At 42.1% G+C, this 27,925-nt stretch overlaps 1 protein-coding gene across 2 annotated transcripts in view; it reads right to left on the bottom strand.

Moving 5' to 3' along the window:
- The window catches only part of DYM (dymeclin), a 519,684-nt gene that overhangs the window by 459,524 nt on the left and 32,235 nt on the right, over positions 1-27,925 (bottom strand). For both annotated transcript variants that reach the window (XM_029060947.1, XM_039911491.1), the window contains exons 3-5: positions 7,253-7,305; positions 6,426-6,519; positions 1,922-2,055 (exon numbers count right to left, since the gene is read on the bottom strand). In XM_029060947.1, coding sequence (XP_028916780.1) covers positions 1,922-2,055; positions 6,426-6,519; positions 7,253-7,305 — 281 coding nt within the window. The remainder of the gene's footprint in view (positions 1-1,921; positions 2,056-6,425; positions 6,520-7,252; positions 7,306-27,925) is intronic.

Below are 27,925 nucleotides of genomic sequence, written 5' to 3' on the forward strand. Positions count from 1 at the left end.
CCCGAGGCCTAAACTTTTAAGAGATATGGAGTTGTGGCATGAGTGACTTCTTAAACAATAATAATAATAACAATAATGATGATAGTAGAATAATAATAATGATAATAATAATGACATTTGTAAGCACTTACTATGTGCCAGGCACTGTACTATGCACTGGGGAAGGTAAAATAAATTGGGCAGGGCACAGTCCCTGCTCCACGAAGGGCTAAGGGCTGGACACAATCCCTGTCCCACAAAGGGCTCATAGTCTTAATCTCCATTTTATAGATGAGTTAACTGAAGCCCAGATAAGTGAAATTGAAATTGACCTTAGCCCAAGGTCACACAGCAGGTCCTTCTGACTCCCAGGTCTGTGCTCTTTCCACTAGGCCACACTACTTGTCATCTTTAAAGGGGCTCTCTTCCCTTTCAACTACTGACTGAGCTTCCCAGCAGCAGATCCACATTTGTTTCTCCGCTCCCATTCCGTGCCCCAGCTCACCCGTATGACCACACAAGCCCCAGGATGCATCATCTCCACTGATAGCACTACAAAGCTCTCCCAGGCGATATGTGACCTTGCCCAACTGAGTTCTCATTTCCTTCTGCATTGCCCTTGCACTAAAATTTGCATCCTTTATTCACCCCTCCCTCCGCTCCACGGCACTTGCGTACATATCCAAAATTTATTTATACTGATGTCTATCTCCCCCTCTAGACTCTAAGCTTGCTCTGGGCAGGGAAGATGTCGCCCGACTCTGTTATACTGTACTCTCCAAGTACTTACTACATACAGTAAGCACTCTACAAACACATCTGATCGATTTCGCCCCATGATTTTGAAAACCTGCAAATTCAAGGGGTGAAATGGAATCCACTTAGTTACTGATCAGGGATGGTGTGCAGAGCCCTGTCCTCTTCCACGTTCTTAGTTCAGGGATGAAAGACATAATTCCTTGCTGTACAGGAACTTCCACTCTAACTTAAACCATGAATGACTCAATTAGGGGGTGCTTGAGAAGAACTTCCCAACCCTAGAAAAACTGGGCTCAGGTTTGGTGCCAACTCAAGCAGGCCCAAGGGAGATCTGTGCCGGTAGGGTAGGGTCCTGCTGAGTCTGCAGACTGACCCCAGCTGATAAAGGTCAGCGGGCATCACGCAAACAGTCACAGCTCTGGCACTGCTCACCTGAAGCTAACAGAAGGCCAGCGCACATGACAGGAACGGCCGACATGCCCACCTGTCATGTTCTGAGCAGCTGGACGGCGGAGCCGTCCCTGCCTGTTTTGTATTCAGCTGCCGTTTCTTTTTACAAAGAAAAATATTCAACCCATTTTTAATGATCTCCAACATCTACTCTCTAAATTAGAGCTAGCCAATGGTAAGTGAATAATTCATGCTGGAACACCGGTTATATTGATTTCTGTGAATACTCTGTAATTATACAACCTTAGGACCTTGATGAGGTTATAAAATCCATCGCTCTACCTTCAGGGAGGATTGCAAGTAAACCATCCCAGAAAAATTGCTGGCTGCCTACCTTCATCTCCAAAATACTTCCTTCAGCATTGCTCTGCAGTGTCTTAAAACCTTTAAAGTACAGACATTTTCCATCACCTAAATTACAAGGCAAGCTCTGAAAAGAAGAGTTGCTCTGATACGGATATCATGTGGAGCACTGAGGGGAGTGACCTAAAGAAGGGCTTGAACCTCACAGACACTCGACCGCAAACTGATGACGATGATTTTAATTAATGTCGGTCAAAATGAGGGGAAGGGATTTGAAGGAAAGACTAAATGAAGAGGAGTAGAAAGTGGAGGACGTTTGAAACAGTGTTCCTTTTTCTAAGTACCCCTTCTTTCCTCTTAAATCCTGTCCTAACAAGCTGAATGTTCTCTTCACGAGTGCCTCATTAGGTATCTTTACAGCAGGACTTACCATATGTCCCTGGAGATTGTTCTTCATATGAAAAATGAAGCAGCATTTCCTCCTCGGTCATCTGAGAGATGAACACTTTTAACAGACAACAAATGATAAACAAGGCATTGTGTGCTTGCCAGATAAAGAGGTGGCTAGAAAGGAAACAGGAAAAAAATACACATATGAATAAAGCTTATTAGCTTGTTTCTTAAATAGAAAAAAACGTTCGGAAAAAAATACATGAATAAAGCTTATCAGTTAGTTTCTTAAATAGAAAAAACAGTTCTGTTCCATAAACTTTTAAAGCTATGTCAACCACCTGTATTTTGTTGGGCTGTTTTGTTCCTGCAGAATTTTTCATTTCTTATCAATTCCTATATAAGAGTGAAGTACACATAGTTTGTGTGTACATACATAATGACTCAAAACCAGCCAGGTAATTAATAATCCCAAAGTGAATTCCTGATGTTGGGTTCTTAATCTTGCAGCTGATCTACAAGTGGATAATAATAATAATAAGATGGTATTTGTTACGCGCTTACTATGTGCCAAGCACTATTCTAAGCACTGGAAGAGATACAAGGTTATCAGGTTGTCCTAGGTAGGGCTCACAGTCTTAATCCCCAGTTTACAGATGAGGTAAATGAGGCACAGAGAAATTAAGTGACTTGCCCAAAGTCACAGAGCTGACAAGTGGCAGAGCCGGGATTAGAACCCACGACTTCTGACTCCCAAGTTCGGGCTCTTTCCACTAAGCCACGCTGCTTCTCTAAGCCACGCTGCTTCAACTAATGGCAGGGGTGCTCTCAAAGACCACCATTCTGATGATGGCTCATATGAAAGTAAAGGCAAGACAAAATCAGTTTAAACATCCAAACACTTAATGTAATTAAAAGAACTGGCCCCATTTGAAATACTGGTATAATCTCCCAAACTCCTTATCTTGACTGATTTTCAGGATTTTATTCAAAGTAAATTTTACATGTTTACATTAGTTATGTACTGTACTGTTTGTTATACTTATTAATATTAATGTCTGTCTCCCCCTCTAGACTGTAAACTCATTGTGGGCAGGAAACATGTCTACTTGACTCTGTTGTACTCTCACAAACAGTACAGTGGTTGGCACATAGGAAGCACTCAATAAATACCACTGACTAATGATAAAAGTTTGACCAGTTGATAGTCTAAGATTAACATGCATCTCAAAAATATGAAGCACTTCATTTTAACAGATTTATTCTGCAAAAAATGGATGCTGATCATCTATGAGCCAATATTCCCAACGAGAGAAAATACTTTTATTCGCTTTTATATTGGTAAGGCCTTAAAGTGGCAGAACCACCTACATCTACCTGCTTTCATCATTTAATCTTCCTATCCAGCACAAACAATAGCAATTCCCTGGATATGCAGTTTGCAAATAGTTGTGTAAGATACATGCTTACTTAAGACCATTTTCTACACTACACTTTTCTACCCTTATACACTTTTGGAGAAGCAGCGTGGCTCAGTGGAAAGAGCACGGGCTTTGGAGTCAGGGCTCATGAGTTCGAATCCCAGCTCTGCCACTTGTCGGCTGTGTGACTGTGGGCAAGTCACTTAACTTCTCTGTGCCTCAGTTCCCTCATCTGTAAAATGGGGATGAAAACTGTGAGCCCCACGTGGGACAACCTGATTCCCCTATGTCTACCCCAGCGCTTAGAACAGTGCTCGGCACATAGTAAGCGCTTAACAAATACCAACATTATTATTATTATTATTACCCTTTGGTGATCAGAATTTTAAAATTTAGTTGCAATGTGCTTTTGTTGTTGTTCTGGAGATTTAAGATATCTTAAATGCTGGATTCACCTTCCTAGTGTTACCCAAAGTGAATTACCTGCATCTTATCCCACTCTGCATCAAAAAAAACCATCCAAATCTAATAAGAGCCTATGCCGTTCTTCCTAATTTAAAATCCTATTAAACGAACACTGAGAATGAAAGTACCTAGCTCTGTGTATTCCAACTGTACTATTGTTTAATCATTTGCATTCTGCTAAACAATGAATACACTGATGAGGCTGAGAGATTAGCATTCTGGTATTTGTTAATAAGCGTTTACTATACCATCAAGCACCGTACAAATCGACGGGGTAGGTATGAGTTAATCAGATTGGATATAGTACCTGTCCCACATGGGTTCGTAGTTCCCAGGACTCAGACCCATCTCCTACTTCTCTAAACACTCCTCCTCAGTTTCATTTGCTAGCTTTCATCTTTTGCTCACTCTTTGGTTTGGGGGATCCCGCAAGGTTCAGTTCTGAGCCCTCCACTAATTTCGGGAAGCTCAACTGCTCATGCGATTTCAGCAACCATCGCTATGCAGTTGACTCCCAAACCTACATCTTGAGTCCTGTCCTATCACCTGTCCTATGATATAACGATGACATTTGTTAAGCGCTTACTATGTGCTGAGCGCTGCTCCAAGCGCTGGGATAGATACAAGGTTATCAGGTTGTCCCTCGTGGGGCTAACAGTCTTAATCACCATTTTACAGATGAGGTAACTGAAGCACAGAGAAGTGAAGCCCAAAGTCACACAGCTGACAAGTGGCGGAGCCGGGATTAGAACTCATGACCTCTGACTCCCAAGCCCATGCTCTTTCCACTAGGCCACGCTGCTTCTCGTTTCGGGCAGGGAACGTGTCTACCGTTTCTGCTATACTGTACTTTCCCAAGCACTTAGTATTCAATAGTGTTCGGCAGACAGTAAGCGCTCAGATACCACTGATGATGATGATAACTGTAGTATTTGTTTAAGGGCTTGCTTTGGGCCAAGCACTGTGACAAATCCTGCTGTAGACAGAAGATAATCAGTCCCTGCCCCACATGGGGCTCACAGTCTAAGGTGGAGGAAGAACAGGCATTGAATCCCCATTCTACAGATGAGGAAACTGAGGCATAGAGGAGTTCAGTGACTTGCCCAAGGTCACATAGCAGGTAAGTGGCAGAATCAGGATTTGAAACCCGGTCCTCTGTCATCCAAGCCTGTGCTCTTTCCACTAGGCCACATTCCTTCTTTTTTTGCTTCTGGGAACTCTCCATTTAGGTGAACCATCGATATGTCAAAAACTGAACTCCTCAACTTCCGTGTCTAAACCTCGCCTTCCTGCCTACCCCATGTGCCAGTAACACCTCCACTCTCCCCATCCCAGAAGCTCAGAACCTTTGATGCCTCTCTGACATTTATCTTTTATTTAGTGTCTATAAATTCTGCCAGTTCTTCTATTTCCCTCTCCTTCTCCACCCTTACTGCCACCACCCTGGTTCAAGTCCCCATTACCTCCCAGTTCAATTATTGTACCAGCCTCCTTATTGATCTCCCTCCCTCAAGATTCTTCCCTTTTCAGAATATCCTCCATCTAGTGGACTATACCATCGGAAAGAAGGACTAACATCCTGGGAGTCAAAGGACCTGAGTTCTAAACCCAACTCTGCCACTTGTCTGCTGTGTGACCTTGGGAAAGTCACTTCACTTCTCTATTCCTCATCTGTAAAATGGGGACTAAATCCTACTTGGACTGTGAGCCCTTAAGGGACAGGGTTTAAACTGACTAACTAGTACCCACCCCATTGCTTAGTACAGGATATGGAACATAGTAAGTGCTTAATGAGTGTAATAAAGATAATAATAACCTTCAAACAGCATTTGGAACACATTCCATCTTTCCTCAAAAATTTCCAATACCTACCCATTTCTTCTCACAGAAAATAAAACTCCGAATCTGTGATTTCAAAAGTTTCCATCAGCATTCCCTTCTCTAATCCCCTCTCTTGTTCTCCTATACCCCAGTTTGTACTCATCCTCTTCCCAAGCTAACCCAACCTTACCTCTCATACTATTCTACCTTGTTCATGCCTCTCTCTCTGTGCAGAAAACTTTTCCCCATTGAATTTGTCTAACTGGGAGAATATACAGGACAGTGGGCTTTCTCTCTGGCACCAACCATATTCTTCCCCACCTTCCAAACCCTCCTAAAAAGTCACCTCCATCAAGAAGCAGTCTTTGATTAATCCTACACCTTCCTAGACCTGTCACTTTTGCACCAACCTCACTAATGTGTACAGCTATTGACTCATTATCTACTTCACAATTTAATTGCTTACTTTTGATTTTAATCTGTTTTTTTTCTTTTTTATCTATTATTTGGCACAGCCTCACTTCCCCCACTGCACTGTAAGCATGCTGAAGGCTGGGAATCACATCTTTTAATCCTCTTATATGAACCCATACACCCTGTTTAGCGCTCTGCACAAAGTAGGCACAAAAGGCTGTTGTGGTTGATGATGATAACGATAACCACCATCATCCTTTTCATACTTCATTCATCTTTTCGATACAGAATTTGGATCCCAAACAGGAAGTTTGCCCGTTAAGCATTCAGATTCTATTTCAGCCATCAAATGAACAGTTCAGACATCCATAAAACTACATTAAATAAAAAAAAAAGACGCTATCCTTTCATTTTCCAACTTACTTTTGACATTCTGCTGAAATCTTTAGTTCTTTAGTTCGAGAAAGGAAGACCTTAATCAGCGCTCCGAGATTTCCTGTCCGAGGATTGTTTTCAACTATGGGGAAAGAAGGTTTTTAAACCAATCGTTAATTGCGATCTTGCATCCATGTGGTCATAATTATGTGACCCTAATGCCAATGTGCTATCAGACCCACTTCTAAGTTTTGATCCTGATTTCAAAGTTAGCTAGTCTGAATATGAATATTTTGTCTTGGCAAAGACTTGTGCTCAATCCAGATGCATATTAATCTACTTCCAGGATCGTGGGTGGGATAAAATGGAAATTAAGTCCATGTTAGTGTTTAAACAGGACAGAGATTCAATTAGAAGTTGAAACTCCCTTATCTTTACCCAGGCCTTCCCCAAATTCCCCTTCCCTAATATTAATAATAATTATGGCATTTGTTAAGTACTTACTATGTGCCAGGCACTGTACTAAGTGCTGGGGTAGATACGAGCAAATCGGGTTGGACACAGTCCCTGTCCCACATAGGGCTCACAGTCTTGATTTAATCTCCATTTTACAGATGAGGGAACCGAGGCACAGAGAAGTTAAGTGACTTGCCCAAGGTCACACAGCAGACAAGTGGCAGAGCCGGGACTAGTGTTGGTGTCCAAGGCCTTTTTCCTCACCCTACCCACACCCTCCCACACATAATGGAAAAGGACTTGGAGAAGAACATATTACTAATGGAGGCGACAAAGGGCCACATTTGCATACAGAAGAATGATTAAGCAGGGCACTAGTAACAATGCCGCAACACTGAAGTCCACGGCACTTCTCTTACCTAGAGACTTGCAGACTGAGATGGTTGCTTCCTCCAAAAGCTTCAACTCAGCACTAGGAGAAAAAAGGGAGATGTACTCAGATGCTGGTATTATTCCAATCACTGAATACAGAAAGCACTCTTCCCCTTAAAAACTTACAATTTCTCTGTAACAGACACACCCTCACAATCATTTATTAAGTATCTCCAGGGAAAATACAGTGAAAAATCAGCACATTAGGTTCCTGTCTTCCCATAACAACCTAAAATTGGAGAGAAGGGATTTGTGTGCACGTGCGCACACATACACACACGCAAAACTCTCAGGACCTATCTCCGTTAAAAAAAAAAGTTCACTCATTTTGAACTGCCTAATAGATCTCCATGAGCAGGACTCAGATGATTAGTTGACAAAAATCCTCATGGTGGTTATCTGTTATCGCAGACGTCTGTTTTATTCATGAGCAAGAGTGCTGTCTTAGGCCTACCGGAAAAACTTCCATTCCTTTAAGGCTGTAATGTCAACTTCTCATTTGTTCATTCAATAGTATTTATTGAGCACATACTATGTGCAGAGCACTGTACTAAGCGATTGGAATGTACAATTCAGCAACAGATACAATCCCTGTCCAATGAGGGGCTCACGGTCTAAACAGGGGAGACAGACAGCAAAACAGAACAAAACAAAAACTTCTCCTTGTCTACCTCTCCACTAGCCTGCCTCTGATGCAGGAGGGAGGGGAAGAGAGAGGAGAGGAGTGGAGGAGGGTGGCTGGGTGGTGTGACAGGCCCGCACTGGCTCTGTCCATTGGAGACACCTCCTTGGCCCTAATTGAGAGCCACATTTAGTCCCAAGAAGAGGCAGCTATGCCTCTCGAGCCCTAGGTTGCGGATCCCTGCCCCTGACAAACAGTAATGTGCAAATATTCCCTAATTGCAGGATGGCATCAAGAAGTGGTAAACACTGAAACAGGAACTCTGGCTTGTGGAAAGCAGTTAAGAGATGCTATGGCTGGGTTTTCAAGTGGTGCTCAGATTCCATCCTATTTAGGACCCTGGGGAGAAGGTTCAAAAGTTTGTGCTGAAGTGAACTGGAAGCCAGAGGGGGAGGATATGGGGAGGGAAGGGGAAGATCCTTTTGGTGTTTTGCATGGCCATAATCCAGTACTTCACTCCAAACTTTCCATTTTCTTATTGCTTTATTTAAAACAAAAAAAATTAAAATGGAAAATGGAAATCCAATCCTATAAATGAAATATGATATATAAAGTATGCCTCTTGTAAAAAAAGCTAACTATAGCACGAAAAATAAAAAGGATGTGGGCTAGGTGTTCTTCTTGAATGAGGATTTGTTCAACCACATAATTCTTTTGAAAAACATAAGTTTTCATCATACACTCAGCTGTCCTTTAACAGAGGGGCTCTGTGCTGAACTACCCCTTTGTCTGACACTGTGCATGCACACAATCATTTCTTCTGGCACTCCATCACTCTGAATCGGATGCACATTAGTGAAAGAACGTTCTCTAATTACGATACTGCTCTCTATCCAAAACATACAGTAAAAACACACATTCACCTGTATCACAGTAGCAGCACTAGAAGGAAAACAGCGTCACGGCTTCAAAATGACCTGATGGATTTATCTTGCCCATCAGGCATTTTGTCCAAGTGGGGCCTAGTCTCCGAACAAGGCTGCGAGACGAGCTCGATTACTGAAGGACGACACATCTCCAGAGCCCGTTCCCCAGCTGTCTCCCTCTACAATTGCGTTTGACTTTTTCCATTAATAATGTGCTTCAATAGCAGTGCTGTGCAGTCTATTTTAAAAGAACAATGTCATGTCATGTCACTTACCTAAAAAAGCACAGCCTCTGCCAGGGTTTTCCTATTTTTCCTAAAGTATTTGTTAGAAGTGACCAAAAACAAGAAAATGGCAGCAGACATCACTTTTTAAAAAAAGGTTGTTTTGTTAAGTGCTTACTGTATGCCAGGCATTGTACTACGAATCAGTGTCTTTCTGAGAAGCAGCGTGGCTCAGTGGAAAGAGCTCCAGTGGTTGCCTATCAACCTCTGCTCCAAACAAAAACTCCTCACTCTAGGCTTCAAGGCTCTACATCACCTTGCCCCTTCCTACCTCTCCGCCCTTCTCTCTTTCTACTGCCCACCCCACACGCTCCGCTCCGCCGCCGCCCACCTCCTCACCGTCCCTCGGTCTCGCCTATCCCGCCGTCGACCCCTGGGTCACGTCCTCCCGCGGTCCCGGAACGCCCTCCCTCCTCACCTCCGCCAAACTGATTCTCTTCCCCTCTTCAAAACTCTACTTAAAACTCACCTCCTCCAAGAGGCCTTCCCAGACTGAGCTCCTCTTCTCCCTCTACTCCCTCTACCACCCCCCCTTCACCTCTCCGCAGCTTAACCCTCTTTTCCCCCCATTTCCCTCTGTTCCTCCCCCTCTCCCTTCCCATCCCCTCGGCACTGTACTCGTCCGCTCAACAGTATATATTTTCATTACCCTATTTATTTTGTTAATGAAATGTACATCGCCTCGATTCTATTTAGTTGCCATTGTTTTTACGAGATGTTCTTCCCCTTGACTCTATTTATTGCCATTGTTCTCGTCTGTCTCCCCGATTAGACTGTAAGCCCGTCAAACAGCATGGACTGTATCTGTTGCCGACTTGTTCATTCCAAGCGCTTAGTACAGTGCTCTGCACATAGTAAGCGCTCAATAAATACTATTGAATGAGTCAGAGGTCATGAGTTCGAATCCCAGCTCTCGTCAGCTGTGTGACTGTGGGCAAGTCACTTAGCTTCTCTGTGCCTCAGTTACCTCATCTGGAAAATGGGGATTAACTGTGAGCCTCACGTGGGACAATCTGATTACCCTGTATCTCCCCCAGCGCTTAGAACAGTGCTCTGCACATAGTAAACGCTTAACAAATACCAACATTATTATTATTACTAAGCACTGGGGTAGAAACAAGTTAATTAGGTTGGACACAGTCCACATCTCACGTGGGACTCAGTCAAAATCCCCATTCGATCCATCAGATTTATTGAGCGTTTATTATGTCCTAAGTGCTTGGGAGAGTACAATACAACAGAGTTCATAGACACATTCCCTTCCCACAACAAGCTCACAGTCTTGAGAGGGAGACATATTAATATAAATAAATTACAAAAGTTATGGATACGCACATAAGTGCCATGGGGCTGAGGGAGAGGTAAATAAAAGGAGCAAATCATGGGGAACCAGAAGGTAGTGGGAAAAGAGGAAACGAGGGCTTAGTCAGAAAAGGCCTCCTGGAGGAGACGTGCCTTCAATAAGGCTTTGAAGGTGGGGAGAATAATTGACTGTCAGATACGAAGAGGGGGGTGGGTCCAGGCCCGAAGCAGGACGTGGGTGAGAGGTCGGCGGCGAGACAGTCAAAAATCGAGGTACAGTGGGTAAGCTGGTATTTTAGAGATTTTACAAATGAGGGAACTGAGGCACAGAGAAACAAAGTAACTTGCCCAAGGTCACCCAGCAGACAAGCGGTGGAGGCAGCATTGAAATCCGACTCCTCGGCCCATGCTTCCTCCACTAGGCTAGAGTTGATCTGGCAGTGACGGCTGTCGCTGCGAGGATCCTAATTTCATTCTCTACTAGTCTTCCCCTTGGCCTCTAACCAGCCCTCTTCACCAGGGGCTCAACAAGACCCAAGGGCCACAGGGTGCCAGGCTCCTCTGGCCCCAGGCTTTAATCCCAGCTTCTGCCATGGGTGCTCCCAGCTATCCTCAAGAGCCAAAATACATTTTCATCACTGACCACAGATGGCACTTGCAAGCCTAGACATGCAACTTCTTTGGCCTCAAATGAACATAAATGCCCCGGTGCCCTCCGGGGGTCAACCATCTGTGGAGGGGTGGCCTTGTCACTACAAAAGACTATAAACTACGGAAAGTTAATCACAGTCAATCAGTGGTATTTATTGAGTGCACGCTTTGTATGGAGCACTGTACTAAGCACTTGGAAGAGTACAATATAGCTGGTAGACTTGGTTCCTGCCCTCCTGGAGCTTAAAGAAATGGGCAATAAAAGTGACAAGAGACATCAATTATTTACAATAAACAAACTGATTCGCTGAAAAAAAAATACACCTCCAGTTTAATACCTAGTACCCAGCCTCAAAGGACTATTTGTCATGAGAACTAAGATATGACAATCTGCATCTGTTATATCTTCCAGTTTTTAATCTTCTCCACGGCTGCATGGTGGAAATTTATTTATTATTAGTTTATTATTTATTTCACACTCTGAGTTTCAGGTGATTGCGCTATATTTCTCTAAAATGTTAAAGTTTCAACTCCTAGGTGGCCTAATAAACTACACTATAATTAAAAACAAATGACAAGGAAAAATACAATTTACTATTTACTAAGGCAAAAAAATTACTAAAGCTATTTTTTAAAAAATAATAAGGTTAGAGGAAAAAATCAATTATCCTTCTGGCTGCTCATTGTTGCCAGGATTTAAGTATTCCTTCCAGACGAAAAACATCAATATCGATGAGGCTGAAAAACACTAATGCATTTTTCCTTGTATCACAAAATGGTATAATCAAGAAACCTACCTTTTAAAACATCTCAAAGCGCTACATAAATACTACTGCCAAATACCCACATATACTATACTTCTCTCCCATTTGTTGAAAAAAATAGGATTTATTCTCATCGGTGAGGACTTTTAAATATGAATTTGATGAGGCAAAGTGTTCTCTCCAGAGTCATTAAAAGGTATGTACAAAAATATTTATAGATTTTAGACATCTATTGTTGGGCCCAGGTATTAGAATACCTACTGTAACAGTGATAATAATGGTATCTCTTAAGTGTTTCTCTCCTATGAATCGATGCCTTAATGTGATAGCAGAATGTGTACGCTGATGAAGCTTATAACTCCGCTGTATAGGTTTGCCCCAATGGAAAAGTCAAAACATCAAAGTTGATTCACCTGTGCTCGGCAGCAGCACATGGGAAAGAGTCAAAGGTGGATGATCAAGTGATCAGAGTTGATCAGAGACAATGGCAGAGACTCCAATTTTTTTACTCTGCAGAAGAAGACAATGGTAAACCACTTCCTTATCTTTCCCAAGAAAACTCTATGGATACGCATACCCGAATGTCTTTATGGTAGAAGATGGGACGTTCTGGAGAGGGTATGTCCATGGAGTCACTATGGATCGGCAACGATTCGACGGCATTTGAAGAAGATTAAGGCCTTACTCTGTGCCAAAAACATTGTGCTAATCACTGGGGTAGAAACAAAGATAACCAGATCAGACGATGTCCATGTTTCGTTTCCCCATTCCTCAAGAATCTCCAGTAATTGCCCATCCACCTCCGCACTGAACAGAAACTCCTTACCTTTTCCTATAAAGCCCTCACCTTGCCCCCTCCTACCTCACCTCACTACTCTTCTACTGCAACCCAAACCACACATTTCACTCCTCTAATGCCACTGTAATACTCTAATACTCACTGTACCCTGATCTTGTCTATCTCGCCACCGACCTCACATTCCGCCTCTGGCCTAGAACACCCTCCCTCTTCGTTTCGGACAGATAATCACTCTCCCCATTTTCAAAACCTTATCGAGCTCCAAGAAGTCTTTCCTGCCTAAGCCCTCATTTCCTCTTCTCCTACTCCCTCCTGCTTCAACCTGGCACTGGGATTTGCTCCCTTTATTCACCCCTTCTTCAGCCCCACAGCATTTATCTACATATCCCTAATTTATCTGCATTAAAATCTGCCTCCCCCTCTAGACTGCAAGCTTGATGTGGGCAGAGAACGTGTTTACCAACTCTGTTATACTCTACTCGCCCAAGCGCTAAGTACAGTGTTTAGCATACAGTAACTGTTCAGTAAATATAAGCCACTGATTGATTGAATTCTGAATTATGGTATTATATCACTAGTACTTTTTTTCTGTACACTGAAACTACTTTCTTCCGCCTGTAAAAAGTTTCATTTTTCATCGGCTGAAAAGCCTAGATATGCAACTTCTTTGGCCTCAAATGAACATAAATGCCACATCAAGCTTTCATTTTTCATTGGCTGAAACTGAGAGCTCTGTGAAAAGTACTGTAATTAAGGTTTATGAAAAGATAGGTTGGAGTCATTAACAAAAAAAAATAATAAGCAGATAAGAGATATATGACCATTCCCAACACTTTCTAAAACAGCAGTGGTAATCACTGATTTGCTATATTTGATTCTGCCCAATGGGTTATCTTCAGACATTTCAGGAAACTTCAGCTGGCCTCACTTTTGCAATCACCCTACATCTGTGTGTCACTGAGGCACTAGTTGTTCTCGACTTTGCCAGTTCTGATTTCCAAAATGTTTTCCATGTTCTGCAGTCTATCTCAGTACGCTATTAACTCTCCCTTTGCTCATAACTAAAGAGACTGCCTTCAGGGCACTCCTAAAAATGCACTTTACCCAAAAGGCAGTGCCTACTTCCCGGACATGTAGCTGCTTAAACTACTTAAGCAATAGTGTGAATAAGGTTTTTGTTACTAATTCAATTTCCTTCTTTAGTTTTGTTATCATTTATATCTATTACAATAGTATTACAATCACATCTCCTCTGAGAGGTCTTCCCAACTTTGCCCACATTTTTTTCCTCTCTCTCCCTTTTATATCACCTCTGCACTTATAGTCACCTCACCCTCAGTCTCACCGCACTTATATACATATCTGTAATTTGTGGCAATGTGTCTGTCTCCCCATCTACATTGTAAGCTCCTTGCTGGCAGCGAGCGTGTTTACCACCTCTGTTGTATTGCACTCTTAAGTGTTTAGTACAGTGCTCTACACCCAGTAAGTGCTCAGTAAATACCATTGATTTATCTTTGTTCTTATTCTTTTAACTATTACATATCTAGAAACTATAAAGTTGAGGGCAGGGCCGAGTCTTATTTCTACAGGAGGTTCCCAACCAACTAGAACAATGCAGTGTACACAGTAGACATTCAGCAAGTGCTGCTGTTGCTGCTGCTGCTGATGAACTTGAAGGGGAAATTTCTGCTGTCAGTTTTTCTTTTTTTAATGGTATTTGTTAAGCACTCACTATGTGCCAGGCACTGTATTAAACACTGAGGTAGGTACAAGCTACCCAGGTTGGACCCAGGCCCTGTCTTCTTCTTCAATCGTATTTATTGAGTGCTTAACTGTGTGCAAGGCATTGTACTAAGTGCGTGGGAGAGTTCAGTATAACAACAAACAGAGGCATTTTTGCCCTCAATGAGCTCAGTTTAGAGGGGCTCACAGCCTCATTTTCCATTTTACAGATGAGGCAACTGAGGCACTGAGAAGTAAAGTGACTTGCCCAAGGTCATGCAGCAAACAAGTGGCAGAGCCAGGACTAAAACTGGTCCTTCTGAATCCAAGGGGCCTGTGCTCTTTCTATTAGGTTATGCTGCTTCTCTGCTTTTCAATGAAGAGTCTTTATTTATGGGACTCATTTAATTTCAGCCTACCAGATCCAAAATGTTCTAATGCTCAGGGACTTCAAAGCTCATTTTTTTTGCCTGTTTTCTTCATTTATGACTAGAATAAAGTAGTGAGCAACTGGGTGTTAAGTAGCATCAGCTTCTAGCATTGTCTAGTCTATAAGCATATGTTCAAAACTGCTGTAGTTAAATGAATACGCCCAGATGCCTTGGCAGTGGGCATAACAAATCACTATTTACACTAAATAAAAGTGCAATAAAATGTTCCAGAAAAATATGCCAATGTTTCCAAGACAATAACAGTCGGAAGACTGAATTTTAGTGTTAAGGTACTTAGACCAAAGGATATGGTGATGGGTACGGGGAAAAAAAATAAAAGTTGGCCAGGGTTCAGAGTACTGACGGTTAATACGAACCAAATGGGCTCCACTTGATGAACATTGGATTTTTGAAGATACTCATCTACATGGAACCTCATATGTTCCATATCAAAAATGGCATGGGGGGGAGGAGGAAAGGCGGGTAGTGCCAGTATTCACAAATATTTTGTAATATGGTTTTTATCTACACCAACTTTCTGTAAAATTGAACTAAGTCATTCAGTGGAAAGAGCTGCATGGTCTGGAGAAAGGCACAGGCACGGTGGTTCAGAAAAATGTGAGGCCTTTTCAATGTCTCCATTAATGGTACTTATAAAGTGCTTACTATGTGCCAAGCAGTGTACTAAGCACAGGGGTAGATACAAGACAATGTGGCTGAACACAGTCCCTGTTTGACCTGGGGCTCATGGTCTAAGTAGAGGAAGTAGAATTTACAGAGGAGGTAACTAAGGCACAGAGCAGTTAAATGACTTGCTCAGGGTCACACATCAGGCAAGTGACAGAGAGAGGTTTAGAAACCAGGTCCTATGACTCCCAGGTCCTGCTCTATCCAATATACCAACTATTTCAGAACTTTAATTCCCTCCTTAAATCCCTAGTGTCCACTCCTTTTGCTCTTGCAAACTATTTGGTGGACATCTGGTGTAAAGTCCACCAAAAACACCTTCTCACTTCCCAGCTCCCTCTTACCCACCACATGGATTCTCTCACTGTTCTCAGACAGCCTTTAAGAAGAGATCTCTCATCTACTTTTAAAATTGACCCCCTCCAATTGCACCTCTGAACCTTTCCCTTCATCCCTTAATAAAAAAACCCCAAAACATTTGCATCTAGTCTTCTTCCTGATGGCCACCCTCCATTGATGATGATGATGGCATTTAAGCGCTCACTATGTGCAAAGCACTGTTCTAAACACTGGATCATTCTCCCCTATGCTTTCCAACACAACCACATTTCCCCCTCCTAAAAAAAAACCTCTTGACTGCCCCTTGCACCATCCAGACATTGTCCCATCTCTCTTTGTACATTTTTATCCGAAAAACAACTTAAACATCTCTCCGCACAATCTCCCCACTCCTCACAGATCCCAATATAAAGGTTATTTGTAAGGGCTGTGGGGGAGTATGGGGTGGGGAGTGCCCTGGTGCTGGGGGAATGTAGCGCTGCTAAAATGCCAGTTGGGGAGATGATGTGGGGAAAGGCCAGAGATTAAATAGGGAAGGCTTCCTGGAGGAGATATGATTTCAGAAGGGTCTTGAAGAAGGAGACAACAATGGTCTGCTGGATGTGAAGAACAAACCAGTTCACCACAGAAGGGAAGGCATCAGTAAGGACGGCAGTGAGGGAGTCTACCAGGAGGCTCAGTAAATAGGTTGGCTCAAGACAAGCGAAGCATGGGAGCTGACATCTAGTCATAGAGGAGCAAAAATAAGTAGTGGGGAGAGCTGACTGAGTGCCCTGAAATCAATGCTCAGGAATTACTTCTTGATGAGGAGGGCAGTGGACAACTATTGGAGGCTTTTTGAGGAGTGGGGAGATTGTGTGGAGAGATTTATTCCAGACTCAAAAGATCATATCCCATCCTGTAGGAAACCACTTAAATTAGCCTCCTGAAGCCTTATTTACCCCACTGGACCAGGTATTTCAGTAGCCCTCTTGACAGGGGTATAGTTTCTGCTCCTGTTGGTTATGTCTGTTAACCTGCTGAATATTTCCAATGCTTGTCCTATTCAATTCAATTAAATAGCATTTACTGAGCGCTTACTATGTGCAGAGCACTGTACTAAGCGCTTGGAATGTACAAATCAGTAACGGACAGAGACAGTCCCTGCCCTTTTATGGGTTTACAGTTCTATCTCTCTTAAAGAGTGTAAGATCCTTGAGGAAACGGGATATATGCTCTATGTCCTTTAAAACTCCTATTAGTACAGTGGTCTGCATACAGTAGAAAGACACTCAATCAATTTGGATGACTGACAATATTCTAAAAAAACTTCAATTACATCTTAAATATTCATTTTCGACTGTAGCACCTCTGCATAAGTGACCACAGAAAATGAGCCATTTTTGAAAAGGTGAAATTAGAAGCAAATAACGACAGCATCCAATTTCTATTTCATTCTCACAAAATGATACTCTGTGGCCTCTAGTCACACTTTCAAATAGCATCCAAAAAAAGCCTTTGGAGCTATAGCTTCCCATTTACAACAAACATGAAAGAAAAGTCAATTCACCCAAAACGTAATGTAATATAAGCAGTTAAATTAGCCTTGCCAATGTATACAAAAATTAAAAGGACACTTTTTTTTTTTCCAGCCTTCTCATCCCCAGAAGGTGTGTTATAAATATAAAACCAACATTAACTACTCATTCCTGCTTAAATTATTACTCAACTTGTCAACTTTTCTGCAAAGATCATTTTAAAATGCATCTGTATATGCCTACAAGAAATTTTAGAACAAGGAGAGTTTTGGGGAGTGGTTTAATGGTATTTGTTAAGTGCTTATTATGTCCCAGGTACTGTAGTAAGTGCTGGGGTAGATACAAGATAATCAGAGTGGTCACACAGTCCCTGTCCCCCATGGGACTAACAGTCTTAATCACCATTTATGGATAGGGGGAACTGAGGCACAGAGAAGTGAAGTGACTTGCCCAAGATTACCCAGCAGACAAGTGGAGGAGCTGGGATTAGAACCCGGGTCCTTTGGACTTCCACTAGGTCATGTTGCTTCTCTTTTCTTCGCCTCACAAAAAATTATCTAAAAGCAGAGACTTAAATGGGAAAATAATTCTCAAATGTAATTACAATAGCAATAATCGCCATGGATCACGAAGGCCAGCACAACCTTTGGAAGACTGTCAAACAGAATATGGAGGCCATGTGGTATGCAAGTTCAGACCAAACTAAAGCTGTCCAGGCTGCTGGGCCTTCCAATCTTCTCCACGGCTGTAACATCCAGACTCCCCACAAATACCACATCCTACTCCTTGAGCAATTCCACCAGTGTCGTTTAATGCTCACTATTAAATGACAAGACGGGACTGCAAATAGTGAAGTCCTGGAACACAGTCAGTTTCCTAGTCAGTCTCCTAGTTGGGGGGGAGGAGGTGGGAATTTGTGAGGAGGATGAATGACAGTGAGCTGAGTTTGTGAAATCAACAGCAAGGAGGACAGAAGAAGCTTATGTATGGGGATCGTCAACCAGGGCTTCCGACAATGCTCTATTCCAGCTGAAAACTGGGAGTCCATTGCCGCAGTAGTGCGACCTGGCACACTGCAATCGGGAAAAAGTGGAGTTTTTGGAGCAAAAACTCTGTTCAAATTATGAGAGAAGCAGAAGGAAAAAAACAGCACCAGATGCTGAAAATAACAAACATAACAGCACAAAAAGGAGCAACCTTGGGTGTGCCTGATTACGAGACAGAGAGGCAAAAGCAAAAACAGAGCAGCACAAAAAGGGACAATGGGGAATGTGTTCACGTGTGTGTGGTGTGTACTACGAGGTCACACCTGTGGGCTCCACAGCACTCCTCCCCCACCAACACCCATGGGTGAATTTTGTCATCAGTGGAGTTTTCTCCAAGTATAAGGGACCAACCATATATATACACACACATATCATGGGGCTATGTCAGTGTTCTAACTTGACTCCCCTCAAACTGCTATAACTAGATTCTCCGGTTATGAAGAGGATCATGTATAACTAATATGTCAACTCTCACCTCGGAAATGTAAGACAAACTTAAAGACTAAGGGAACTGCTAAGTAAGCCATGGCACTCAGTTAAGCTCAAGGAAGAAGGAAAAATGTGCAAAGAAGTAAAAACATTTTCCAGAATAATCTTTCTGTTATAAAGACAAATGACAGGCTACATTAACCACTTTGGCAGAAAATGCCTCCTTGTAACAGCAGCCAGGATTCGTGAGGTGGTATGAGAGCTTCCACATTGACATAAACTATTAGATTTGCTTTTTACCCCAACCCTGTTAGAGAAAAGCCATTAAGTTAAAGAACGAATGAGTGCTAGCACTTAGTTCAGTGCTCTGCACACAGTAAGTGCTCAATAAATGTGATTGAATGAATATAAAGATGGTAACGACATTAAATACGCATCCTTTCATCGATCGACAGGGTAGCACTGTTACACAACAAGCTGTTTTTCAAAACTGACCAACCAACTAGAGGGGACATTTACTAGCGAGAAAGCTAATTTAATGTGTTAATTGCAGGCTACACTTCAGGAATTCTAGTTTCCACTACCAAAATAAACAAAATAAGTCTACCAACTAAATAATCATTTCAGAATTATTGTCCTGTACAAAGCGTGAAGGGATTACTTTATTAATATTTTTAAATGATCTGCTCCAATAGTTCAGTGGATAGAGCTACCATAAAGGCAATCTGATTACCTTGTATCCCTCCCAGCGCTTAGAACAGTGCTTGGCACATAGTAAGCGCTTAACAAATACCGACATGATAAAGGGGACCGGAGCTGTAAAATAGTGGTCTTTTATTCATTTATTCGATCATATTTATTGAGCGCTGAGGGCAAAGCTCTGTACTAAGCACTTGGGAAAGTACAATATAACAAGAGACATATTCCTGCCCATAACAAGCTCACAGAGACCGATCTTAATATAAATAAATAAATACATTATGTAAAATCCTAACCCTCACTACTTTAGAGAAACGTGAGGTGCATCTTTTTCCCTCTATGTAATTTATTTTAGGGCGTGCCGTCTTCACTAGACTCTAAGCTCCTTGGGGCTAGGATCAGGTCTACTAACTCTATTATAGTCTCCCAAGTACTCAGTACACTGCTCCACACAGAATAAGCAATCGATACAGACAAATGATCGATTGATTGACTGAAATACTGAACAAAATCTTCCAAATGATTCATTTTATACTCGGTTCTGCCTGCCAACTATTTGTACTTATTTACCGTTAAGAAAAAAAAATGGAGTAGGTACTTAGTCTGTGAGCCCCCATGCAGGACAGGGACTGTGTATAACCTTATTATCTTGAATCTACCCCAGCACTTAGTACAGTGCTTGGCACATAAGAAGTCCTTAAACACCACAATTATCATTATAATTATCATCATTATTATTATTATTCCTATCAACATGGAAGCCCAAAGCACATAAGTTCCCATGTAAAATTCTAGATTATCAGACTTCTGAGAAATTCCATCAAGATGAAAGAATTCTGCAAAAACAAAAACCCAGCTGGGGCCCTTACAAAGTACACTCACGTTTACATACACAGATCCCAGATGTGAGCCTCCAGAATGCAAAGAGGATGAATACAAACTTCAATCACTTGTAATTCCACACCAAATGGTCTATTATTAAGACACCCCCTTACCTACCAAATATGAAGCATGGAAAAAAAATGGAATTTGAGGAGCTTCCAAGAATACATACGCAAACCCCAATTTCCCAAACAACACTTTCTCTGAAAAAGAAAACACTATCATACTCTCTCTGTTGAGACAAGATGGAAATTTCAAAAGTTGAACGAAATGGAGATAATTTTAGAAAAAGACTGAGCAAATGAAATTGGGGGCATTGGATGGTTTAATGACCACACTGGCAAAATGGGGAAGAGGGGACAAAACTGCTTCCCAACCAGACACACAGCAGTGCCCGCCTTCCGTGTACTATTTTCATTCATTCATTCATTCATATACTTTTTGAGCACTGACTTTGTGCACTGTACTAAGCACTTTGAAGAGTCCAATATAACAATAAAAAACACATTCCCTGCCAAGCTACCCATTTGTAGATGTTCGGCCCTGGGCAGAGGGATCTGGGCCGGCTTCAGTCAATCTTATTTATTGAACGCTTATCGTGTGCAGAGCACTGTACTAAGTGTTTGGGAAAGTACAATATAACAACAGACTCATTCCCTGCCCACAAAGAGCTGACAGTCTAGAGGGGAAGACAGACATCAATAGAAATAAATTACAGCTATGTATATAAGTGCTGTGGGGCTGCGACGCAGTGGGAGAAGAGGAAAGGAGGGCTAAGTCAGGGAAAGCCTCTTGGAGGAGATGTGCCTACAATAAGGCTAGAGAGGGCTTTTCTGGGGGCCAGTAGAGGACATCCTACTGATAGCATAAATCTGTCAGGGAGACGGATTTATTGTTTACTTATTTATTTTTTTATCCCCCACTCCTCGAAAAAACTCCAGTGGTTGCCCATCTGCCAGTCACCTTGCCTCTTCCTACCTCACCTCGCTACTCTCCTACTATTACCCAGACTGCACACTTCGCTCCTCTAGTGTTAACCTTCTCACTGGGCCTGGAACTTGTCAGTCTCATCGCCGACCGTCGCCCACGTCCTCCTCGACAATGGACAGTTACTCTCCCCCCATTCAAAGCCTAAATGAAGGCGCATCTCCTCCAAGAGGCCTTCCCAGACCAAGCACCCCTTTCCGCTTCTCCCACTCCCTTCCATGTCACTGTGATTTGCTCCTGTTGTTCACCTCCTCTCCCAGCCCCACATTTATGAACATATCTGTAATTTATTTATATTAATGTCCGTCTCCCTCAGCTCTTGACTGTAAGCTCACTGTGGGCAGTGAATGTGTCTACTCTTGTACTGTACTCTCCCAAGAGTTTAGGACAGTGCTCTGCACACAGTAAGCGCTCAATAAATACGACAGAATGAATGAATCAATGAGGCCAGACCTGAGCCCTCAGTTGGGAGTTCTGCAGGCAGGGGAGGTCAGAGACACGACTGAAGTACTATCATGGAGAGCTGGTAATTCCGCTCATGTGCTTGGTCCTGTGGGACTTTTGGGTCTGCATAGGACCCCAGACTTTCAGATCCAGCTTTCAACCGTGGGTGAGTCAATTCACTCTCCTTTGTTCGAGGCTACGGATGAAAAGGGGAGAATGTGGAAAGAGCTGAGAAGCAGCATGGCTGAGGGAATAGAGCACTGCCCTGGACGAAAAAAGGACCTGGTTTATAATTCTGGTCCTGCCACTTGACTGCTGTGTGACCTTAGGCAAGTCACTTCACTTCACTTCTCTGTGCCTCGGTTACCTCGATCTGTAAAACGGGAATTAATACTGTGAGGCCCATGTGGGCCACGGACTGTGTCCAACCTGATTAACTTGTATCTACCCTAGCACTTAGTACTGTGTCTGGCACATAGTAAATTTAACAAATACCACTTAAAAAAATAAAAAGGGAAACAAAACAGGTTCTCTCCTTCCTGTGCCTGTAGTTTGTGGGTGGAGCATGGAAATAATTTTCCTTTTAAAGCTTTGCAGGAAGGCAGTATGTCTGTCAGAGCAGCTTGCTGATAATGTATTTTCAACCTGGATAATAACATCCTCTGATTCAAATACTGCAACACATGCTGACAAAACAATTGACAAATACTATCCGTATATGACCAACTAGAGTAAATCAACAAGTAAGCATTCAGAAAAAAATAGACGCTTCCCTGAAGACTTTTTTTCCCCTTAACTACGCAAAGAGGGAATTACAGCAGTCATTCACAAAACAAGAAGAATCAGCTCATTCAGTGGTTATACTGTGGGAATGTTGACTTTAAAAAAAGGGACTATTCATAAGGAAAAGCTCAAAGGATAAAAGTTACATATAATTTTAAGCACCAAAGCAGAACAACCTAAAAACTATTCACATTTATATCTTTCCATTAGATTATTATATATGCTGTCAATCAGTAACTAGAATAAAAGAACTATAAATATCAAAGTTTAAAATGTCAGCAATATTGTTTTAGTTTTGTCATTAAAATATCCGTGAGAATTCCAGAACCACACTAACCCAATGACAGTGGAATGAATAGGTAGTTGACTAAAATTACCTGGACAGAATTTTTCACTATGTCATCAATGCCTACTTGAAATCAATTTATTTTTTCCCCCATTCAAGGTTTCTCCCAATCTTACTACGAAATCATTTTGGGAGGTATCAATACCAGAAAAAATTAGGAATCTTTCAATTCAATTAATCAATGATGTTTACTGAGCACTTATTGGGTCAGAACACTGTACTAAGCGCTTGGAAGACCATAATATGACAGAGCTGGTCGACGTTTCCTGTCCACACGGAGGTTAGAGTCTACAAGTGTCTCAAATGACAAGCAGCTTCTCGAATTTTGGTGAGAGAAGGAAAAATTGCCTTTCTTACCTGCCCTTGACATTTGAGAAAATAAAGTGTCTGAGAAATACCACAAAACACACTTTTGGGTCACTATTCAGCAAAGCCTAATAATGAAAGCTTTCCCAGAGTAATTCACTCACTGAGTCAGCACAATACCCACCTTTAGCACTTCTGTCTTTTATTCCTATCCTCAGCACACACACACATTTTATGTGCATAGTTACCTGTACATTTGGCTTTTTAGCTGTTTTGTGCTGCTGTATTTAAACTGTCTGCTTTTGGGTTGTTTTTTTAATTTCACTGGCTGTAAAATAATTTCTATCTCTGCGATTAAACTGCAAACCCCTTGAGGGTAAGAAACACATGACTTGCTATTGTTGTACTCCCTCAAGTGTTTACAAAACTTAATGGATGTTGAATCAATACTGCTTACTGATTGATCGAGAGAATCAGAAAGCGAGTTCAGCACCTGAAACAGCATACGCTGGAGGGAATCTATAGTTTCATCTCACAAAAGTCAGATTTTTCCGTGCAGATCCCGAGCGAAAGTGAACTATATAAACAGAAACCACCTTTCCTTTCCAGATACAGACCAAGGAGAATAGCTTTTGCATTTACTTAGCATCCTTTCCATCAGTTGAGAACAGCGGCCTAACTCAATGAAAACCTCTGTCCTGCTTTCATGCTGAGGAAATCCACGAAATCCATCAAAAAAGAAGTGAGGGGGAAATGAATGGGTTGGCAGCTTGACTGGGATGGAAATTGGACAGGACTTCACTGAAGAAAAGATTAAAATGTTGGACTCGTTTTTGGTTTTTTTTTTGCCAGCCGAACATACACTGTCAGGCTTTGTACTCAATGGTGATACTGCCAACAGTTACCACCTATATGGATGAATGTGGCTGAAAGGGTCAATGCATGAGCTGAGATCCTTTTCCCCCTAAACATTCGTGGAGTCTGTCTCTTAGCACATCAGTTCTCCCGTGGGGTTGCCAGGACACACTGGGGTGCCATGAAGGAGATTTGTGAGTAAACACGATTAATAAAGATGAGTTAAGAGCGTCTTTTCACATAGCTGCAGAGTATAAATAGGCCTTCATCAGATTCTAACAGCACTTCAGAGAGGATGTTTTCAGCACAATGGGCAATTTTTTTTTTTTTTACATCAGATGTCAATATTCACTTCTCATCTGCTGTATGCTCTTTTTTCTTAATTCTTTTGAAACCAATTCATTTATGCAGGGTCTTCTCTCCCGTGAGTACATTTGCCCAAAATGAGTGCCTTTCTTTTTCAGATAGCTGATTTCCTCGATCCTGAGTTCCCACTAAAATGAAATATATAGTCAGAATTCTAGGACTGATTTTCTTTGTGGGGAGTAGAGGGTCAGAGATTTTGCCCTTTTTAAATATAAAGTTTAATTCAAAATTGCAGCCAAGCATTTACAATAGAACCTGACCATTCATTTTGGAAATGCAATCATAAATGAATCAATAACAATATTTAATCAAAATCTGCCACTACTTAAAAACCTAACTTGTTTGATGGAGCTTTTCAACTGCACTGAGGAGGAGAGGGTGAGGTGAAAATATAAAAAGTGAGTGCAGGATGCCTCTAGCCAGAATAGTTTAGGAACTACTGCCTCAGTAGTTTGGCCTCTTACCCTCGATTGACCAACCCTTTAACTTCGATTAAGTTTTTATTTCAGCTTTCCAGAATAATCTACCTATTAATGTTATGGCAACTCTGCCTTGCTCTACCTACCAAGGGACTTTGAGCTGTGCTTTGAGACATTCTTTTAGAATCGAGATTATACAACTATTTACAGAAAAACAGAAGGGAGTTCAATAAGCTGAATTGAGTAGACATATCCCTTTCTCCCCAAAAACTTGTCTCTCCACTGAAGCTTTAGTGCTGGTGGCCTGATGACATTTATAAAACTAGTTCAGAAGGTGAATATATATTCTGTTACAGCTCTGAGTGTCACACTCATGCTGTCTCCCCCATTTAGACTGTGAGCCCGTCACTGGGCAGGGATTGTCTCTATCTGTTGCCGAATTGTACATTCCAAGCGCTTAGTACAGTGCTCTGCACATAGTAAGTGCTCAATAAATACGACTGAATGAGTGAATGAATGAAAATCACACTATTAACTATTTCCCTCGACCTTAAACATGGGATCACTGCCTTATTGATCAGAACAATTAGTTCTATACTGTAGATTGTAAGCTCAATGTGGACAGGGAATGTGTCTGCTACACTGTACCTCCCAAGCACTTAGTACCGAGCTCTGCATACAGTAAGCACTCAATAAATGCGAGTGACTGACTATACAAGCCAATAACCAAGTTCCGAGCCATCAAGCCCCCACTCCCCATCTAGTGAGTTGCGGATCACCATTCACGGTGGCAGAAGCAATCTAAAACAATGATGGTATTATTAAGTACTTACTATGTGCCAAACATTGGGCTAAGTCCAGAAGTTGATACAAGATCATATTGAAAACAGTTCCTATGCCACACAGAGCTCACAGTCTGAAAGGGAAGGAGAGCGGGTACTCGACAAGTGGGGAAACTGAGGCACAGAATATTCAGGACTTGCCCAAGGTCCCACAGAAGGGAGGTGGTGCAGCCGAGACTAGGACCCAGGTCTCCTGAATTTCAGCCATGTGCTCGTTCCACTATTCATTCAACTGTACTTACTGAGCGCTTACTGTGAGCGGAGCACTGTACTAAGCACTTGGAAAGTACAATTTGGCAACAAATAGAGACAATCCCTACCCAACAATGGGCTCACAGTCTAGAAGGGGGGAAACAGACAATGAAACAAAACAAAATTAGACTGCAATGCCTCCCCTCCATCTGAATGGAGGCTCCACCTTACTGGGGCTTGTATTAGTCAAAAAGGAACCACAGTAGTGGAAAGGGGGGAAGGTATTCTAAGGAGGAAAAGGGGATTCTGGCTGGACAGTGGTCCATCCAAGTAAAAACGCCACTTGAGCTTCCCCAACGTAACTTGGGAAATTAGGTTCCTCCATCTCAGACTTCTCAGCTGCCAGGAGCAATACTGCTGTAGCGCTCCACTGGAGATTGGGGGCAACTCTATTATTCATTCATTAATTCAATAGTATTTATTGAGCGCTTACTATGTGCAGAGCACTGTACTAAGTGCTTGGAATGTACAATTCAGCAACAGATAGAGACAATCCCTGTCCAATGACGGGCTCGCAGTCTAAACATGGGAGACAGACAGCAGAACAAAACAAAAACGAGACATCATCAAGATAAATAGAATCAAGGGGATGTACACCTCATTAACAAAATAAATACGATAATAAATAACATAAAAATATGGAACGCGGACCACTGTACAAGCCTTAGAAGTGCGTAGCTCGCTGTTCTTAAGTGCAAGTGGAAAGGTAGCCATCGCCTGAAAACTTGCTGCTGCTGTGTCTATTCGTATTAAAAACGTCAGAGAGAAATAAGAAAACGTTTCAAAGAACTTTATGGAATGTTACACTTTGGGGAAGGTGAGGCTTTCGCACTGAAGTTCGAGGCCAAAACATCCCAGAAAATAGTGTTAAGGAACACAGCGAATACATGAGCTGAGCATTGAAAAAGAAGATATCCTGCTTTAAAAACTGCCTGGTTGCCTGGCAGGAGCACCATCTAGTGTTCATCAAGTTAAACTTGTGTCACCGCTCCTTCGGATACTCTACTTGCCTATCCCAAGCCTGTTAGATGGACAGAAAAGCCCTAATTCTTTCATTTGTTCCATCACTCACATTTATTGAGAGCTTGGGAGAGTGCAGAGCACTGTACTAAGCGCTTGGGAGAGTACGATATACAATGAGCAGACACATTCCCTGCCCACGAGCTTAACTCATCCGGAGAAAGGATTATCATATAAACAAGGTGTGTGGCACCATATGGAAAGCCGGGGAGCTCCCCCACTCCCATCTACACCTGCTCTTGAACTCTTCTCTGCCCATGCCGTTTCTGTCACTGGCTGTGAGGTTATTTCAGAATAGGTGACGGTTGGTTCAAGTTAATCAGGTTGGACACAGTCCCTGTCCCACATGGAGCTCACACTTTTATCCCCATTTTACAGAGGAGGTAACTGAGGCACGGAGAAGTGAAGTGTCTTGCTCAAGGTCACATAGCAGACATGTGGAGGAGTCGGGATTAGAACCCAAGTCCTTCAGACTCCCCGACCCGGGCTCTATCCACTAAGCGACGCTGCTTCTCACCACCATAACCACGGTTGGGAGTTCTGGGACTTTTGGGCTGAGATATGAGGAGCCTGAAATCCTGCCGATCCTTTCATGAATTAGGTATCTCAACATATGATTTAAATGTATTCTGTATGCTTGCTTTTAATGGGTATTGATTTTTGACACTGATTTTAAGAAGCTTAAAAATGTTTCTGTATTGAGTCAGATGTACAGTGGGTGAAGTAAATAACTTCTTTCGGTATTAATTAGATACTTGGTATGAAGTTAAATAACTTCCTTTTGGTATCGAGTTCAATGTATAGCAGATGAAATCAAATTACCTCTGTATCGAAGAATCCTTTAGCGAATGAACGATATAATTCAATTTTTATTTTAACAAGACAGAGTATATATTTAAGCATGTGTTCGATAATCCTGAAACTCTTCAAATATGAA

This window comes from Ornithorhynchus anatinus, chromosome 3 (assembly GCF_004115215.2).
Source record: "Ornithorhynchus anatinus isolate Pmale09 chromosome 3, mOrnAna1.pri.v4, whole genome shotgun sequence".
Taxonomy (NCBI): Eukaryota; Metazoa; Chordata; class Mammalia; order Monotremata; family Ornithorhynchidae; genus Ornithorhynchus; species Ornithorhynchus anatinus.